Source organism: Salmo salar, chromosome ssa18 (genome assembly GCF_905237065.1).
Source record: "Salmo salar chromosome ssa18, Ssal_v3.1, whole genome shotgun sequence".
Lineage (NCBI taxonomy): Eukaryota > Metazoa > Chordata > Actinopteri > Salmoniformes > Salmonidae > Salmo > Salmo salar.
The window spans coordinates 4,448,010-4,468,774 of NC_059459.1; the positions used below are offsets into that span (position 1 = coordinate 4,448,010).

General features: G+C 43.1%; 1 protein-coding gene across 12 annotated transcripts in view; it reads right to left on the reverse strand.

Annotated features, from left to right (window-relative positions):
- The window catches only part of LOC106576879 (kinesin light chain 1), a 58,137-nt gene that overhangs the window by 16,012 nt on the left and 21,360 nt on the right, over positions 1 to 20,765 (reverse strand). For 9 of the 12 annotated variants that reach the window (XM_014154387.2, XM_014154384.2, XM_014154386.2 and 6 more), the window contains exons 4-12: positions 9,791 to 9,872; positions 8,942 to 9,170; positions 8,030 to 8,117; positions 7,463 to 7,564; positions 6,642 to 6,815; positions 5,693 to 5,792; positions 2,176 to 2,228; positions 1,855 to 1,922; positions 1,485 to 1,593 (exon numbers count right to left, since the gene is read on the reverse strand). In XM_014154387.2, coding sequence (XP_014009862.1) covers positions 1,485 to 1,593; positions 1,855 to 1,922; positions 2,176 to 2,228; positions 5,693 to 5,792; positions 6,642 to 6,815; positions 7,463 to 7,564; positions 8,030 to 8,117; positions 8,942 to 9,170; positions 9,791 to 9,872 — 1,005 coding nt within the window. The remainder of the gene's footprint in view (positions 1 to 1,484; positions 1,594 to 1,854; positions 1,923 to 2,175; positions 2,229 to 5,692; positions 5,793 to 6,641; positions 6,816 to 7,462; positions 7,565 to 8,029; positions 8,118 to 8,941; positions 9,171 to 9,790; positions 9,873 to 20,765) is intronic. The other 3 variants (XM_014154385.2, XM_014154382.2, XM_045700659.1) reach the window with 1 other exon arrangement.

Below are 20,765 nucleotides of genomic sequence, written 5' to 3' on the forward strand. Positions count from 1 at the left end.
TTTTTAAACTAAAATAGTAATTTCATAAGTCTTCACCTCCTTTGTTTAGACAAGACTAAATTAGTTCCGCAGTCAAATGTGGCTTAAATTATTTTTTTGCATATGTTGATGTTGGGGTGGTGCTGGAGATGACGAATATGAAGCTGACTTTGGGTTAACTGCCTTGTTCAGGGGCAGAATGACAGATTTGTACCTTGTCAGCTCGGGGATTCGATCTTGCAACCTTTCGGTTACTAGTCCAATGCTCTAACCACTAGGATTCGCTGCCGCCCCGATTGTTGAATGACTAACCCTTGCTCTGTCCCCATACAACAACTGTAAGGCCCCTTGCATTTCAAGCACATTAAACTACAAAGACCAGGGAGCTTTTTGAAAGCCTCAGAAGGGCAGTGATTGGTAGATGGGTAACAATAAATCCGACATTGAATATACCTTCAAGCATGGTCAAGTTAATAATTATGCTGTGGATGATGTATTAAACCACCCAGACACATCAGTGATGTCACCATGAGACCATTGGTGATTTTAAAACAACTACAGAGTTCAACGGCTGTGATGGGAGAAAAGAGAATATGGATCAACACATTGTAGTGATTCCAAAATAATGACCTAAATGACAGTGAAAAGAATACAAAATAGCCCAAAACATGCATAGGTATGAAACAAGGCACTAAATTAATACTGCATTAAACAGAGAAAAGGAATAAAACATTTCTAAATGCAAATCCTTACGTTTGGGGCTAATCCAACAACACTGAGTAACTGCCTATTTACAGTATTTTCAAGCATGGTGGTAGATGAATCATGGTATGGGTATGTTTGACATCGGCAAAGCCTGGGGAGTTTTTCAGGATAAAAATAAACTTGGAGGCAAGCACAGGCAAAATCCTAGAAGAAAACCTGCTTCAGTCTGCTTTACACCAGACACTGGGAGAGGAATTCACCTTTCTGCAGGACAACCTACAACAAAACCACATCTAGACTGTTTCTTACCAAGAAGACAGTGAATATTCCTGATTTGCCAATTTACTCTTTTCACTAAAATCTGCTTGAAAATCTATGGCAAGCCTTGAAAATTGCAGTTTAGCCATGATCCTAACACCTTGACAGAGCTTAAAGAATTTTGAAAATAATAATTGGCAAATATTGCACAATACAGGTGTGCAAAGCTCTTATGAGATTTAACCACGAAGACTTACAGCTGTAATCGCTGCCAAAGGTGTTCCTAACATGCATTGACTCAGGGGGGTGAATACTTATCTAATCAAAGTACATTCATGTTTTATTTTTTAATTAATCTTTAAGAAATATTTAAATGTTTCATCCACTTTGGAATTAGAGTGTATTTTGTGTAGATCGCTGACCAAAAAATTACATTTAAACCCATTTTAATCCCTCAGTGTCCTGAGTTAACAGTGTCATTCGTGGTCATTTGTGTACATTATACACTGTGTGAGTATTTATAGCTACAGTATTATCCTAACCTGCTTGCGGGACCTCATGGCACACTCCTCCAGGGTCTCAGCGGCCTCTAGCTTGCCCTGTCGGCGGTACAGAGCTCCCAGGTTTCTCAAGGTGGTGTTCACTGTTGGGCTAGAGGGCCGACAGACACAGCAGTGGTCACTCATAATGATGACAGGTGTGTGTTCAGTAGGGTACACCGTAGTTTTGCAAGTTCAGAACATGAGATTAATCTCTTATAATAACGCTATGCATAATTGACAAAACTACATTGCCCTGTTATATAGAAACCTTTGAAATACATCATCTCAATGTCTGTTTGAATAGGGGCAAGACTAATGACTTAATGTGTTGTTTCAGCTAAGTCATCACAATTCGTGGCTCTTGGCTCACCTGTTCACTTTGCAGGCCTTGTACCAGCCTCCATACTCGCCGTACGGGGTGTTGTCTCTGTGCTTGCCCTGGAATCAAATCAAAGTTATTGGTCGCATACCCAGATTTTCCAATGTTATCGCAGGTGCAGCGAACTGCTTATGTTTCTATCTCCAACAGTGTAGTAATTAAAGAGAGACAAATAGAAGTGGCGAGAGATGAGTGGAACTTCAGACAGTAACTATAACATTCATGCTGTTATAAAGAGGCGTTATTGAGCTCCACCTAGTATGGCCTTAGGTACACATGTGAGATCAACGTAGGTAAATACACAAAACCCACCTTACTCATCTCCTCTCTCTCTTCGGCGTGCATCCAGATGGGTTTGTTCTCAGCTGCAGATAAGAGAGAGGAGAGGTGTTCTGTACAAAGTTGTCAGGCTGACCACAAACAGACATATACAGTGCCTTCTGAATACTTTCCGACCGCTTGACTTTTCCAAATTTTGTTACATTACAGCCTTATTCTGAAATGGATTAAATATAAAACTTCTGCAATCTACACACAATACCCCATAATGACAAAGCAAAATCAGTGTTACACACATACAAATATAGTTCATACCCTTTGCTATGAGACTGAAAATTTAACTCAGGTGCATCCTGTTTGCATTGATCAACATTGAGATGTTCTTACAACTTCATTGGAGTCCACCTGTGGTAAATTTAATTGGACATGATTTAGAAAAGCACACAACTGTCTATATAAGGTCCCACAGTTGACAGCGCATGTCAGAGCAAAAACCAAGCCATGAGGTCGAAGGAATTGTCCATAGAGCTAAGAGACAAGATCGTGTCGAGGAACAGATCTGGGGAAGGGTACCAGAACATTTCTGCAGTATTGAAGGTCCCCAAAAACACAGTGGCCTCCATCATTCTTAAATGGAAGAAGTTTGGAACTACCAAGACTCTTCCTAGAGCTGGCCGCCCGGCTAAACTGAGCAATCGGGGGAGATGGGCCTTGGTCAGGGAGGTGACCAAGAACCCGATGGACACTCTGACAGAGATCCAGAGTTCCTCTGTGGAGATAGGACAACCATCTCTGAAGCACTCCACCAATAAGGCCTTTATGGTAGAGTGGTCAGACAGAAGCCACTCCTCAGTAAAAGGCACATGACAGCCCACTTGGAGTTTGCCAAAAGACACCTAAAAACTCTCAGACTATGAGAAACAAGATTCTCTTGAACACTTTGGCCTGAATGCCAAGCGTCCCGTCTGGTGGAAACATGGTACCATCCCTATGGTGTAGTATGGTGGTGGCAGCATCATGCTGTGGCAATGTTTTTCAGCAGCAGGGACTGGGAGACTAGTCAGGAGCGAGGCAAAGATGAACGGAGCAAAGCCCAGAGAACCTCTTGATGAAAACCTGCTCTAGAGCGCTCAGGACCTCAGACTGGGGCGAAGGTTTACCTTCAACAGGACAACAACCCTAAGCACACAGTCAAGACAACGCAGAAGTAGCTTTGGGACAATTCTCTGAATGTCCCAGCCAGAGCCCGGACTTGAACCCGATCGAACATCTCTGAAGAGAACTGAAAATAGCTGTGCAGCGATGCTCCCCATCCAACCTGACAGAGCTTGAGAGGATCTGCAGAGAAGAATGTGAGAAACTCCCCAAATACAGATGTGCCAAGCTTGAAGCATCATACCCAGAAGACTTGAGGATGTAATCGCTGCCAAAAGGTGCTTCAACAAAGTACTGACTAAAGGGTCAGAATATACTTAAGTAAATGTGATATTTCCCCCCAAAAAACTATACATTTGCAAAAATGTCTAAAAAGCTGTTTTTGCTTTGTCATCATGGGGTAGTGTGTGTGGATTGACGAGGGGGGAAAAAACGATTTAATCAATTTCAGAATAAGGCTGTAACGTAACAAAATGTGGAGAAAGTCTAGGGGCCTGAAAACTTTCTGAATGCCCTGAATATGTTCTGAGGACCAGGCAGTGCACCTCTCATTTCTATTCTTTAAAGTGGTTGACGCAGCATTCTTCAGATGGAATAAAAGTTGTCATTGTTTCAAACCAATAGGTATTCTGAACTATTAATGATCAAGACTTGGGACTTTCACAAGAAATTGACTGTACCATTAACATTTCTCCTAGAGATGAAATGTAACCTGCTAAATACAGTTTCTCTCATTGAAACTAGACAAATCAATTAAAGTTATTTTGTAAGTTGAGACAGAGGTCACAAATAGTCAATTTTAAGAATAAAAAGACAAAGATAATATATGACACATGGTAAAATTGTTATACTGCACCTACTTTGTCTAAACTTCATGAACAAGCCTTGAGGCAATTTCGAGAATCCACCAAACTCTTTTAGTTTTGCTCTGTCAGCTTTAATGTTCCCTTGTGCCAAGTCGCACTCTTTCTAAAGCGACATTCCAAAGTAGGATATCGAATCGCTTGAGGCAGACCATTAAATAGCAGAGTTTAACCAAGTTTATCGTAAAAGGAATAAGAGCAAGGAAAGTTAATGTTAAATTAGAAAACCCCCTCTTTATTTTGTCTCTTGAAAAATCCTATCATCCTCTGACTGGTGAGCGAGCCTCGCCTTGACGAACCAACGACACTCTGTTTAGAACACTGTCCATTCTTTAACCCTGTGTCCGTCAGTGACCCTGCTCGCTGGGGCAAGACAAGCGGTAAGACAAGAGGCATATCGAGAAGATTTGCATGTTGTAAAAACATGACATCTTTCTAAGGGAGCCCTGCCCTACCACCTCTGCTCATATCTTGATTATAGAAAACTACTTGTAAATGCCAAAATATTGGAAACACTTGAGTAAATGAGGAATACAAAGTATATTGAAAGCAGGTGCTTCCACACAGGTATGGTTCCGGAGCTAATTAAGCATTTAACATCCCATCATGCTTTGGGACATGTATAAAAATGCCGGGCAGGCCATTATTTTGGCTACTATGGCTATGCCACCATAGGATCCCAAATCCCCCATCCACAGGGCACGGGTGGTGATTGAATGGTTTGATGAGCATGAAAACAGTGGAAACCATATAACATGGCAGTCTCAGTCACCAGATCTCAACCCAACTGAACACTTCTGGGAGATTCTGGCGCCTGAGACAGTTTTCCACCACAATCAACAAAACACCAAATGATGGAAAAATAGTGTTGCATCCCTCCAGTATAGTTCCAGACATTTGTATAAATCTATGCCAAGGTGCATTTAAGCTGGCTCATGGTGGCCTAACACTCTATTAAGACACTATTATTATTATTTGACCCTGCTGGTCATCTATGAACATTTGAACATCTTGGCCATGTTCTGTTATAAATCGCCACCCGGCACAGCCAGAAGAGGACTGGCCACCCCTCATAGCCTGGTTCCGCTCTAGGTTTCTTCCTAGTGTCTGGCCTTTCTATGGAGTTTTTCCTAGCCACCGTGCTTCTACACCTGCATTGCTTGCTGTTTGGGGTTTTAGGGGTTTCTGTACAGCACTTTGACATCAGCTGATGTAAGAAGGGCTTTATAAATACATTTGCTTGATTGTTTGACTTTGTTGGTGTTTCCTTTATTTTGGCAGTTACATGTATATTCCCCTTCTGCGGTAAAAGCTTCATTGAAAAGCATTGATGTAGGAAATTCAATTTGGCTCATATCCAACCTTAATTCACTCCACCATATACATTCCTCCTACAGATAACCATTAACTTCTGGTGTAACAACCAGACTGTGGACCTTCTCCTTTCCATAGGTTACCTGATGATTAACCATATTTCAAATCAGAACCCATCAGATGCATTGGATCATACAGTAGAACTCAGTTCTTCTTACCATCGACAGATCCAAACTCTTTCTCATGGGCACGGGTCAGAATCTCTTTGTACAGAATCTCAGCCTCCTTGTATTTCCCCTGTTTGAGAAAGCAGGATGCCTGGAGAGAAAAGGAGGAGAAAAAAAGTACTTATCAATGTTGTATCAAAACGAGGGTATTGAATCACACTGTGCTCCCTGAAAGAACATGGCCAATCCATCCATCCATCCACATATTTCCCCAGTGTAGTTCAGGGGCTCATGAACAATGATATAGCACTACTGCGCCTGCCTCTGGGTCTCAATACAACACCTTAATGAATCATAAAGCAGACAAGATATGAGTGGGCGGACGAGACTAGCTACGGGACTGAAAGCTGGCGGAGAATAGACAAAGCCCCAGTGGCCTTGTGCAGTGCACCAGTTTGCTTTACATACTAATTGAGACCGTTTTCCCGTTTGTAGAGCGACGAGTTCAATTAACTACAAAGCAAAGGTGCCGCTGGGTGTCAATCATGCTGTGAATGTGAAGCAAACTCTAAAAGTGGAAAATCCTTGGTTTCTTTTCTCTGAATACCAATATAGATGGTTCATCCTGACAATCAAATTCTGTGTCTTTCAGAATACGAACTTTGAAACTCCACAGCTGAATGTGAAGTTATGCTTTTATTTAAAATCTATCAAAACTCTGGGCAAGCATCTTCAGCATCTACAACTGTAATTACAAGCCACTCCCACAGGAACATAACTAATCTAGGGACACAGAAACCCTGACTCTAACCAAACATGCAAGTTCAAACTAATCCACACATGGTTTATATGGGTGTGATTTTGTAAGTGAATGACTATGCACATTATCATTTGTTTTTCTAATTGGACAAGTCCAGGTAGTTCCTCTCCCTGTTTCAGTCAATTTTCTTCAGTTTGGTGCCTATTGAACACCACCCAAGTGTTGCCCAGTAGTACTCACCAGGTTGTTCTTGGTCTTGGCCACATTGGCATCGTCGGGACCCAGTCTGCACTCATAGATCTCCAGGGCGCGGCAGTAGTAGTACTCCACCTCCTCATACTTGCCCTGGTTCTGACACAGCAGGGCCAGGTTGTTCAGCTGCTTGGCCACATCTGGGTGGTCCTTGCCCAGTACCTGAGAGGGACAAAAACATAAGAGGTATATGTATTTATATGTTGTTTGGCAACCAGGAAGGTCAATACAGTATCCATGTAATTATCTACATGGTTGCATGAACGAATCATATAATTAAAACGGCAAAATAACAGAAATTCAACCAAAACCGGTATAAAATGTTCAAATAAAAACTGCCAAAACGTTAACACAAATCAGTAGCTTTTTCTAAGCATATTATACAACTATCTTAGTGCTGCAGGCAGAGAGCTTAACTGTTTTGTCTACCATTTAAGTACGTCTCAACCTTTGATTGTGTTCTAATCTGCTTAATTCAATCATTTCCCCAAGTCTCTTTCAGCAGTCAACATAAGGTTTCTCCACTCAAAAGAAGCAAATCTAATAAAACCCAGATCAATATGGAGCGAGCTGTTTGGGGCTCTGAGGCACAGAATGCATTTGCTACGTTATATCTGCACTGTTCTTTCTCTCTTTTCTTCCAAACCTCTCTCTCTCCTCCCTGGTAATTATAATCATCACGTCACAGGAATTTCATTCTGAGAGAGTTTCTATCAGAACTGAGGCCTTGATAAGTGTGTGTTTTCAGGTGATCTGAGCAAAATTATGTCAGGGTAGCAATAGACAAGAGGTCCAGGGATATGGCCTACCTTTTCTCTTATCTCCAAAGCTCTCTTGCACAGTGGCTCGGCCTCCTTGTACTTGCCCCTCTTTCCATAGAGCACGGCCAGGTTGTTGAGCGTAGCAGCAACCTGGATGACAGGAACAAAACACACAACGAGGATTAGACTACTTGGAGTTGTCACTAACCAGCAACCATTTTTATATAATATCAATATTTCCATCTGTCGTCAGATGATGTATCAAGACCAAGAACATCTAAGGACCATTCTCTGTGTGTGAGGTTGTTTTGGAAATGCATTAGCTCTGGGTTTAGGTGACAGGGTATTGAACAGTTGTGATTGATGACCTTCAGGTAAGAGACTAGCAACATAAATCCATATCAGGAATTGATGTGGATAAAGCAAGAAATGCATATAGAGACGTAGTGTGGGACGGTAAGTAAGGTGGGTGGTACGCTATTGGCTCCCCAGTGACAAAGCCCACCAAGCCATTCTGGCTATTATGAACTAACACCTGATGACAAATCTTTTTATTCCACATATGGGTCAGTCTGTCCACATAGTGTGGTTGTCATGAAAAGGGTTCTTGCTTACAGCAGGGTGGTCTTTGCCGAGAGTCTTCTCCCGGATGGACAGAGCGTCGTTGAGCAGATGGGCAGCCTCTTTGTATTTGTTCTGATCCCTAGAGAGAGAGCGTGCGAGATCCGATATAATCTCAGCATACAAGCACATCGCAAAGTCATAATGTGCTGTCTTCACTGCATGCATTGAAATGCGGAAATGAAGACAGATTAGTTAGTATATAAGCAATGAAGGATTAATTACTACACATCCTACAAAGATTGCAAATAGGAAAACCTAGCAAGGCAAACTGAACAAAATAACAGGCAAACCATGCATTGTCCCTAGGCACAAACTAGGCACAAACAAAACTGACTGAAACAGGGTGGTACTTCGTTGACTTGTCCAATATAAAAATTTGTTCCAAAACACTTTCCAAAGGCCCAGTGCAGTCAAAATGCAGTCTTTCCTGTGTTTTGCATCATATTGTACAACTGCTGATGAAACTAACACTAAAAGTGTGAGAACATTTGATCAGTGTTATTTCTTGATAGTTGCCAGTTGAAAATACAATTTACACAGGACCTACACAGGACCTTCTAATCAGCAGGTTTGCACGGGCAGGAGTTGGCGTTCCATGGTGACATCACCATGCGGTAAATTGGTTAACAGGCCAATAAGAGTTCCAAACCACTGCCAATAAGATATAGTCTTCAGTTTGCCCCTCCTAGACCACTCCCAGACAGTCCTAGCTAAATTCTTGCTTGAGAAAAGTGTCATGCTAAAAGCTATTTACGCCCATTTTAAAGTAAGGTACTTCAATTGTTACCCAGAAATGATTTGATATAGAAAAAAAATGTCTGCATTGGGCCTTTAAAACATTGTCTGCTAGGTGCCCTAATGAACACAACCCTGAGATAGATCAAGGAGAATGCCAGGCCTCACCTGTAGACAAGGGCCAGTATATTGAGCATGGTGGCGACATCAGGGTGGTCGTGTCCGGAGGTCTTCTCCAGGTCCTCCAGGGCCTGTTTGCAGAGGGGCACAGCCACCTCGTAGCGCCCCTGGGAGGCATACTGGATCACCAGATTGTGGAGGGTCCTCAGGCGGGCTGGGATCTCATAGCCTCCCTGTTGGGCTGCGGCCACCGCAGCACTGTTGTGCTGGTGCTGCACTGTGGGGGTGAAGGAAGGAGGGGACACAGAGCAAAGGTCATGTCAACAGGAAGACGAAGGACACTGGTTGACCTTGTTATTGGTAACAAACAGTGCAGTGAAAGTGAAAGACTGAAATGTTGCCAAAATAAACAAGGTGCAGAGGTAATTGTGGGTGTGAGGGAGAAATATTTTCTACAACAGTGAATTTTTTAATTGCAGTTGAGTAGCAGAACTCCAATAATACATTACAAGCCAAGGTTCTACAATTATATCTAAGACTGTGTCTGGCAGCCTATGGGGCCTTGTCAAAAGTAGTGCACTTCATAGGGTTGAGGGTAGGCTGACATTATTGTTATCCTTTATTTAACTACAGAGGACACATTGAGATTAACATCTCTTTTACATTTACATTTTAGTCATTTAGCAGACGCTCTTATCCAGAGCGACTTACAGTAGTGAATGCATACATTTCATAAATTTTTTCCCCCCGTACTGGTCCCCCGTGGGAATCGAACCTATAACCCTGGCATTGCAAACACCATGCTCTACCAACTGAGCCACACGGGACCACTTGGGATGCGTCCTAAAAAGTACCGAGATGTCATGGATGGCTAGTAATGATGTCAGTGGTTCTTACTGCCTTGGCCTTGCTCCTCTTCATCGTTGGGGAAGAGATCATCCAGAGAGTCCTTTGGGGGATCGCCGTCCTTCTCCTCCTGCTGAGAGACACATCACCAGTCATTAGCCCAATTAACACAAGCACTTTACTACTATGAACAATACACAGCATGAGACAGCCACGTAAAATCAGAATATTATATTGTGATGGAGTGAGAGCAATGTAAACTCTGAATATTATATTGTGATCGAGTGAGGGTGGGTGTGTGATGGCCGGTATATTCCTGCTTGTTGGCTACATCTGCTGGCCAGGAGAGAGGGTGGCCCGGAATGGTAAGAGCCTAATTGCCCACACCTGAATATAAATTAGCTTGGAGGTTGGGTGGTGGCTGTTTTTAACCTGGCTTTGGCCAGATCTGTTTGTGTCTCTGGAGCAGCAAGAGCTGAAATGCTGAGCCCTCTTATGCGGAGAGGGATATCAGACCGAACGAGACGAGAACCTACCGGACATTACCTGGCGTAGACCTGACCCCAGTAAGAACAAGACTGCTAGATTTGTTTTATTTTGTTTGATACGCCGGCAAACAGCTTAGCTGTCCAGTAGCAGAGACAGACCAGAAGAATTATGTAGAAAGGCTCGGTTTTTGGTTTTGAGACCCAGCACTATGGCCCATTGTTTGTTTTTTTACTGAATAAAAGTCCTGGGTAGTTTCCCCTGGAGAAAAGGTCCACCTTGGTCTAAGCTTGTGCTACTTCACATTATCGTCACTTGTGGGCCAGCCCGGCATCCCTGACCGCTACACTGGTGGAGAATGCAGGCATTATATTTCTGGGTTTGGAGGGCTAAGTGACAAAAGACTTAAGTAATTCCATATCATGGAGAGCCTCAAGCAGCTGGCTCATGACAGCCAGGCCCAGTATGACATACACAGGGAGTTCATTACAGAGTGAAGGAATCAAAATGCTAGGTTCCTGGTCCATTTACAGACCATCACCACTGGTGCTACACAGGCAACCCCAGCCAGTGGACCCAACCTGGGAAGGCTCCTGCTGAAAATGACAGAGGCGGATGATGTGGAAGCCTACCTCTAGGCCTCAGAGAACCGCAACACGGGAGGGTTGGCCCGAGAGCACCTGGGCTGGGCGGACCCTTCCTGGCTAGAGAAGCACACCGGTCCTACTATGACCTATCAGATGTTCAAGCTAAAGACAACGTGGTTAAGGCAGCGATTCTGGCCCAGCATGGCTACATGTTGATGAGCCAGGTCTTGGAGTTCCATGAATGGACCTTTGTCCCCATCCAGTCAGTTAGGGCCCAGATGCACTACCTTATCCGGCTGGCGAAGGCCTGTTTGCAGAGTGACCCCTCAGAGCCTATTGTGGAGGAGAGTGGTAAATGGGCCACTTCCTACGGTCCAAGAAGGTGGCCATCCAGGGCAATCCACAATCTGTGTACCAACTAGTCCTCCTAGTGGAGAGCCACCAGACCACAATGGGTATGCTGAAGTCTGGTAAGACGGACAAGACTGAGGGTAAGCTAAGGTAACAACCAGAGAGACCCCTGCCTCACGCCCAGAGGTGGAGCCGCCCCGACGACGTATGTTCGGGCTAAGCCCAGACCTAAGTTATGCGTGTAGAAATTAACACATGCCCACTCCACAGACCCAGTTGAGGGGAGGCCCTGTCACTTAATGGCCTGTTGGGAGGAGTCACCATCCACCACATTCCCAACCAAAGTAGATGGAAGAGATTAGAGGTCGGCCGATTAATTAGGGCCGATTTCAAGTTCATGTAACAATCGGTAATCGGTATTTTTGGCCACCGATTTGCCTATTTATATATATATATATATATATTTTTTTACACCTTTATTTAACTAGGCAAGTCAGATTAAGAACACATTCTTATTTACAATGACGGCCTAAGAAACGGGGGTTAACTGCCTTGTTCGGGGGGGGGATTCGTTTTTGCAAACTTCGGTTACCAGTCCAACGCTCTAACCACCTGCCTTACATTGCACTCCACAAGGATTAACAGGCTGACTACCTGTTACGCGAGGGCAGCAAGAAGCAAAGGTAAGTTGCTACCTAGCATTAGACTTATTAAAAACTATCTTAACATAATCACTAGTTAACTACACATGGTTGATGATATTACTAGTTTATCTAACGTGTCCTGCTTGCATATAATCGATGCGGTGCCTGTTAATTTTAATTGAATCACAGCCTACTTCAACAAACGGGTGTTGATTTAACAAGCGCATTTGCGAAAAAAGTACTGTCGTTGCACCAATGTACCAATGTACCTAACCATAAACATATTTAGACTTAGCCACCTGTTAGATAAAATACGGAACGGTTCCGTATGTCACTGAAAGAAAAAAAAAAATGTTTGAGATGGTAGTTTCCGGATTCGACCATATCAATGACCTAAGGCTCGTATTTCTGTGTGTTTATTATATTATAATTAAGTCTATGATTTGATAGAGCAGTCTGACTGAGCGGTGGTAGGCAGCAGCAGGCTCGTAAGCATTCATTCAAACAGCCCTTCGCTGTGCTTCAAGCATTGCGCTGTTTATGACTTCAACCTGGGTGGGTATAATTTGTGGAACGTTCCAACAGGAATCTATTCCAAAAACTTCGTAAATAACAAGGTTTCCAAAAAACAACGCATACAAAGTTGTATAGCGGCAGAATAAGATACCGGGTAGGGAGTGGTCTATTTCATTGCGTTTTTCACTCATCACGTTTATTCCGAAAAATGTCTGTCCTCACATGTCTGTTTGCCTATGGACAAACATTAAGAATAAGCTACGTGGTGAGTTGATGCCCATTCGGCAGCTAGTTAGCTAGGTTTGTATGCGTTGCTACTTTGTATGCATTGTTGGTTGGCAACCTTTTACTTTACGTTTTTGGAACAGATTCCTGTTGGAACGTTCCACAAATTATACCCACCCCTTCAAGCCTATCAACTCCCAAGATTAGGCTGGTGTAACCGATGTGAAATGGCTAGCTAGTTAGCCGGGTGCACGCTAATAGCGTTTCAAACCTCACTCGCTCTGAGACTTGGAGTAGTTGTTTCCCTTCCTCTGCATGGGCAACGCTGCTTCGAGGGTGGCTGTTATCGGTGTGTTCCTGGTTTGAGCCCAGGTAGGAGCAAGACGGAAGCTATACTGTTACACTGGCAATACTAAAGTGCTTATAGGAACATCCAATAGTCAAAGGTATATGAAATACAAATCGTATAGAGAGAAGTAGTCCTATAATTCCTATAATAACTACAACTTAAAACTTCTTACCTGGGAATATTGAAGACTCATGTTAAAAGGAACCACTAGCTTTCATATGTTCCCATGTTCTGAGCAAGGCACTTAAACATTAGCTTTCTTACATGGCACATATTGCACTTTTACTTTCTTCTCCAACACTTTGTTTTTGCATTATTTAAACCAAATTGAACATGTTTCATTATTTATTTGAGGCCAAATTGATTTTATTGATGTATTATATTAAGTTAAAATAAGTGTTCATTCAGTATTGTTGTAATTGTCATTATTATAAAAAAATAACAAATCGGCTGATTAATCGGTATCGGCTTTATTGGTCCTCCAATAATCGGTATTGGCGTTGAAAAATCATAATCGGTCGACATCTAGAAGAGATGCAGAAGCCCTGTTGGACACCGGCAGTACGGTGTCATTGATACAGCCACAGCTAGTAGGTGAGCACAATCGTACCCCAGAGTATCCCATGGCAGTGTCCTGCATTCGTGGGGACACCAAGGAGTATAACACGGCAGTGGTGAAGCTTACAACCCCTCAAGGGAACTATCAACTTCAAGTAGGGGTAGTGCCCAACCTCCCGGTACCCCTTCTGGTGGGTCACGATTGTTCTCCTTTCTAAACTGTTGGGAAGCATAAGGCCCGGTTCAACTGTAAAGAAAACATCCCCTCCACCGAGGGCTCAGAGAAAAATCAACCAGGCCATAGCCCAAGAAACACTCCAACTGTCTACGAAAATCCCTATTTGCGCGGCCCAGTGGAACCCGGATGGGGCCTACACGGAGCCGGGATCAGAGGAAGACTTAGCAGGTCCCTTCGATCCATTCCCAGACTGGAAGCTGTCAGAGGAAGATCTCGGGGAGGGGCCCCTCGGTCTCAACCGCAAAGGCCAGTTTGGAATGGCTCCGCTGGAAGACCCCAACCTCACCCAAGCGAGGAGCCAGGTCACTGAAGTAGATGGAAAGATGATCCCTGGGGTGAGCGAATTAAGATATCCTTGATTTGTGATTAAGAGGCAGCTTAATTTATTATGCTAAATAGGTTAATTCTAAAGTTAACAAACTGTTATTGGTCCTAAGGCAGTATGTCCCCACCATATTGCAAATTATCCAACTCACATGTCCTTGGTGGCCATCTGGGGTCCAGAAGACAAAGGACAGGATCCTCTGGCGCTTCTACTGACTGGGAGTGGTAAGAGCCATGGAGGACTATTGTCGGTCGTGTCCCGAATGGCAACTCAGTGCATCTGAAGCACACTTCAAAAATCATCTAATCCCTCTTCCTATTATAGATGTCCCCTTTGAGAGAATTGCAATGGACCTGGTGGGGCCCCTGGTGAAGTCCACCAAAGGGCACCAATACATCCTGGTGATTCTAGACTATGCCACCCGCTAACCATAGGCCATTCCCATAAGAACTATGACCTCAAAAGGGATTGCCTAGGAACTGGTGATGTTCTTCAGACGAGTTGCCTGTCCACACAGAAGCATCTCGAAAGGTTGCCGCCATCAACACGCAGCTTACAAAACTACAGCAGCAAGAGATGGGGGAACTAGTGGACCAGAGCAGGGACATCTCTCCCTTCCCAGGATGCACAACCTTGAAGCACCACCACATCCACACAGAACCCAGAAAGGTGACATTATGGCCTTATAGGGTCCTAGAGGCCAGACTGGAGGCCATCAAAAAGGAGGACCACCAGATGCTAAAGATGGGGATTATCGAACCGTCCCAGAGTAAATAGTGCAGCCCGATCTTCTTAGTGCCGAAGCTGGACGGGTCACTAAGGTTTTGCAATGACTTCTGAAAACGAAATAAGATATCAAAATGTGACGCTTATCCTATGCCCGGTGTAGATGAGCTGACTGACCGCTTTGGCAGCGACCAGTATATCAGCACCCTGGATCTTACTAAGGGGTACTGGCAGGTTCCTGTGGCTCCAAAAAGGGGGGAGAAGACTGCCTTTGCCACACATACAGGGCTGTACCATTACACGGTTCTACCCTTCGGCCTGCATGGAGCTTCGCCTACTTTTCAGAAGCTAATGGCTAGGGTCCTGAGACCCCACAGTGAGTACTCGGCAGCATATTTGGACGACGCGATAGGGCTGTACACAGTGGGAATCTCACCTGAAGCAGCTCAACGCTGTCTTGGAGGTACTTCGCAGAGCAGGTCCAACCGCCAATGCAAAAAAGTGCAGGCTGGGACTTGAGTAAGGAGAGTACCTGGCGTCACCATTGGGAGGGGCCAAGTCAAACTGCTAGAGAAGAAAGCTCAAGCCATCCGACAGTGGCCACGGCCCCAAACCAAGTCTCAGGTAAAAACCTTTGATAGGAATGAACCTACGTTAATTGCTGGTTAGCCTAACTATGCAACTGAAGCTGGTCCTTTCACAGACCTGACCATAAAAGCCCCAGCCCAGCCAGGTCAGGTGGACTGACAAAGCAGAAGAAGCCTTCCAAAACCTAAAGGAGGCCCTGTGTTCCAGACTGGTCTTGGTGATGCCGGACTTCAGGGGAGAGATGGTGGTCCAGACAGATGCCTCAGACAAATGGGTGGGCGCAGGCTTGTCCCAATAAATACGCAGGGCGGAAGGAGCATACAATCCTATATAATCAACCGGAAGCTGTATCCACAAGACCAAATACTCAGTGGATAAAGAGTGCCTAGCGGTGCTGTGGGCATTGAAGAAGTTAAAGTACCTCCTGGGACGACACTCACGCTGGTCACGGAACATGCTCCTCTGGTCTGGATGTCCAGGAACAAGGAGACCAACTATAGTGACCAGGTGGTTTCTCACACCAACAGTATCGTTTCTGTTGTCCACAGATCTGGGTAGAAATACGGGAATGCAGACGCACTGTCCCGCTGGAACGCTGTGTGGACGACGACTGCCCCACCCAGAAAGGGTGGGTGTGTGAGATGGCCACTATATTCCTTCTTGTTGGCTACATCAGCTGGCCAGGAGAGGGGGTGGCCTGAAAGGATAAGAGCCTAATTACACACACCTGAATATAATTAGCTTGGAAGTTGGGTGGAGACTTTTTAACCTGGCTTTGGTCAGATCTGCTTGTCTCCCTGGAGCAGCAAGAGCTGAAACGCTGAGTCCTCCGATGCTGAAAGGGATATCAGACCAAAACGGGACAAGAACTTACCGGACGTTACTTGTAGATCTGACCCCAGTAAGGAGAAGTCTGTTAGATAAATGTTTGATATGCCTGTAAACAGCTTAGTTGTCCGGTAGCAGAGGGACCAGAAAAACATGTAGAAAGGCTAAAAGGAGGAACTAGGTTTTTGGTTTGGTTTTGTTACCCAGCACTGTGGCACATTCTGTTAATGAATAAAAGTCCTGGGTAGTTTCCCTGGAGAAAAGGTCCACCTTGGTCTAAGCTTGTGCTACTTCACACTTGTGGGCCAGCCCGGCACCCCTGACCGCTACAATATTAAAATCACTCAGTCAAGTGCCACTAGAATAGATAGAGAATGACAAGCGTATTCATCTAATAATCTAAACAGCTGCGTCCTGAACGCATGACAAAATGCCAGTTCTGAGGCATGTCTGTCTGAGCAGCTGTCAGGCGGTTTCTTTACCAGCCATGTTGGAAAAATCTTGCATTCCCTATAATGTTATCAGTACATATTCATCAGATATTATGAAAACCAGAGATATTTTTGCATTCATAATCTCAATACCAGCGAGGGGGGAAAAAAACAGAACCATTTGGTTCCTTTTCAAAATTCAGTTACGTTTTATGAACTAATGACACGACCCAGAAGACATTTTAAATTCTATATTGTCAGCGTCCTTCAAGAACCCTAGGGGGGGGGAAATAAATAAATAAATAAAAAATACAAAAATCGCACATCCATATGCATTTAAAATGTTCTTAGCCAGGCAACCTCTTCAAAGACCTTAAAATAAATAGCAGGGTGAGGGTTGTGGTCCCAGAGGAGTTTAATCTGGAACGGGTCCTGTTGAGTTAAGCAGCAGTCATTGCGTGGGCCATTACAGCTTCAGTGACTGACTAAGGAGAAAGTCTGGTGCATTCAATGACATTCAGTGACAACGTTGCAGATATAAATTTTATGAATCAACCTGACAATGGCCAATTCTATATGACAGAAAATCATATGTTCTATAAAATGCATTTCTATCTGAATGTTTTGTAACATTGCAACCTTCTAAAAACAGACCCACGAATACAGCCAGGGTCATTTTCATTATGCATTAAACAGAAGAGAAAAAGGACTGAAAAAGGGAGCGACAACCTAGACTTGTCCAAGAAGAAACATCATTTCTCGTTGCAAAACAATTTGCATGCCCTAGTTAACATGACCCAGGGGGATTCATTCCAACCACTGGATCAAAGAGGCCCTGACCAATCACTTTCCAGGAAGGCCACGCAGGTCATTTCCCCTTCTCGGTAAAGACGTGATAGCTGCATTAATCTCACACCATAACCTGTGTGTGTATATATAGTTGAAGTCGGAAGTTTACATACACCTAGGTTGGAGTCATTAAAACTAGTTTTTCAACCACTCCACAAATTTCTTGTTAACCTGTTATGGATAGGGGGCAGTATTTTCACGGCCGGATATTTTTTTTTTAACCCGATTTAATCTGTTTATTACTCCTGCCCAGAAACTAGAATATGCATATAATTGTTTGATTTGGATAGAAAACACCCTAAAGTTTCTAAAACTGTTTGAATGGTGTCTGTGAGTATAACAGAACTCATATGGCAGGCAAAAACCTGAGAAGATTCTGTACAGGAAGTGCCCTCTCTGACCATTTCTTGGCCTTCTTTAGCCTCTTTATTGAAAACAGAGGATCTCTGCTGTAACCTGACAGTTTCTAAGGCTCCCATAGGCTCTCAGAAGGCACCAGAACGTTGAATGATGACTCTGCAGTCCCTGGCTGAAAAACAGTAGCTCATTTGGATAGTGGTCGATCTGAGAACAATGAGATGGGTGCGCGCGTGCACGTGAAGAGTCCATTTTACATTTTCAGTCTTTGAACGAAAACGACGTCTCCCGGTCGGAATATTATCGCTATTTTACGAGAAAAATCGCATAAAAATTGATTTTAAACAGCGTTTGACATGCTTCGAAGTACGGTAATGGAATATTTTGAATTTTTTTGTCACGATATGCGCCGGCGCGTCACCCTTCGGATAGTGTCTTGAACGCACTAACAAAACGCCGCTATTTGGATATAACTATGGATTATTTGGAACCAAACCAACATTTGTTGTTGAAGTAGAAGTCCTGGGAGTGCATTCTGACGAAGAACAGCAAAGGTAATCCAATTTTTCTTATAGTAAATCTGAGTTTGGTGAGTGCCAAACTTGGTGGGTGTCAAAATAGCTAGCCTGTGATGGCCGGGCTATCTACTCAGAATATTAAAAAATGTGCTTTCACCGAAAAGCTATTTTAAAAATCGGACACCGCGATTGCATAAAGGACTTCTGGATCTATAATTCTTAAAATAATTTGTTTTTTGTGAACGTTTATCGTGAGTAATTTAGTAAATTTACTGGAAGTGTTCGGTGGGAATGCTAGTTCTGAACGTCACATGCTAATGTAAAAAGCTGGTTTGATATAAATATGAACTTGATTGAACAAAACATGCATGTATTGTATAACATAATGTCCTAGGAGTGTCATCTGATGAAGATCAAAGGTTAGTGCTGCATTTAGCTGTGGTTTTGGTTTTTGTGACATTATATGCTAGCTTGAAAAATGGGTGTCTGATTATTTCTGGCTGGGTACTCTACTGACAATCTAATGTTTTGCTTTCGTTGTAAAGCCTTTTTGAAATCGGACAGTGTGGTTAGATAAAGGAGAGTCTTGTCTTTAACCTGTTGGGGCTAGGGGGCAGTATTGAGAATTTTGAAAAAAATGTGCCCATTTTTAACTGCCTCCTACACCAACTCAGAAGCTAGAATATGCATATTATTGTTCAGGTTTGGATAGAAAACACTCTGAATTTTCTAAAACTGTTTGAATGGTGTCTAAGTATAACAGAACTCATATGGCAGTCAAAACCCTGAGACAAATTCTGACAGGAAGTGGATACCTGATGTGTTGAATTACCTTTAAGCCTATGCCATTGAAACACACAGGGGCTTATTAATCTTTGAGCACTTCCTATGGCTTCCACTAGATGTCACCAGTCTTTAAAGTGTTTTGAGTCTTATACTGTGAGAACTGAACCTTGGAACTGAACTGAACCAAGAGCCTTGGAACGGTGGTGGCCGATTAGACTCTGGCGCACGAGTTCATGTTGGGTACTCTCGTTCCAATACGTTTTAAAAGAGAATGCAATCGTCCGCCTTGAATATTATTCATGTTCTGGTTAAAAAAGGCACTAATGATTTATGCTATACAACGTTTGACATGTTTGAACGAACGTAAATATTTTTTTCCCCCTCGTTTATGAAGACAAGTCCGGCGGGCATAGATCATGTGCTAACAACACGGAGCTTTTGACATAAATTATGAGCTTTTTCGAACAAGACTACATTTTATGGACCTGGGATTCCTGGAAGTGACATCTGATGAAGAGAATCAAAGGTAATGGATTATTTACATAGTATTTTCGATCTCTCCAACATGGCGGTTAGTCTATCGCAAAGCGTATTTTTCTGGGCGCAGTGCTCAGATTATTGCAAAGTGTGATTTCCCAGTAAGGTTATTTTTAAATCTTTTGCGTTCAAGAGATGTAAATCTATAATTCTTTGAATGACAATATAATATTTTACCAATGTTTTCGAATAGTAATTATTTAATTTGTTGTGCTGATTGACTGGCGGTTATTGGAGGGAAACGATTTCCTCAACATCAACGCCATAGTAAAATGCTGTTTTTGGATATAAATATGAACTTGATAGAACAAAAAATGCATGTATTGTCTAACATAATGTCCTAGGAGTGTCATCTGATGGAGATTGTCAAAGGTTAGTGCATCATTTTTGCTGGTTTTCTGCTTTTGGTGACGCCTGTCTTTGAAATGACAAAACATTACACACAGCTATTGTCAATGTACTCTCCTAACATAATCTAACTTTATGCTTTCACCGTAAAGCCTTTTTGAAATCGGACAACGTGGTTAGATTAAGGAGATGTTTATCTTTCAAAGGGTGTAAGATAGTTGTATGTTTGAGAAATTTGAATTATGACATTTGTTTTCAAATTTGGCGCTCTTGATATTTCACCTGTTGTTGATAGGGTGTACCAGGGGTTGGACGCTTGCGTCCCACATAGCCCATAGAGGTTAAAATGGTGTAAAATAGTCATATGTTTGAAAAATGGAAGTTTTCGGATTTGAGGAATTTGTAATTCGCGCCACGCCCTATCATTGGATACTGGAGCGGTGTTCCGCTAGCGGAACGTCTAGATGTAAGAAGTTAAACTATAGTTTTGGCAAGTCGGTTAGGTCATCTACTTTGTGCATGACAAGTAATTTTTCCAACAATTGTTTAGACAGATTATTTCACTTAATTCACTGTATCACAATTTCAGTGGGTCAGAAGTTTACATACACTAAGTTGACTGTGCCTTTAAACAGCTTGGCAAATTCCAGAAAATGATGTCATGGCTTTAGAAGCTTCTGTTAGGCTAATTGACATCATTTGAGTCAATTGGAGTTATGGATGTATTTCAAGGCCTACCTTTAAACTCAGTTGCTCTTTGCTTGACATCATGGGAAAAT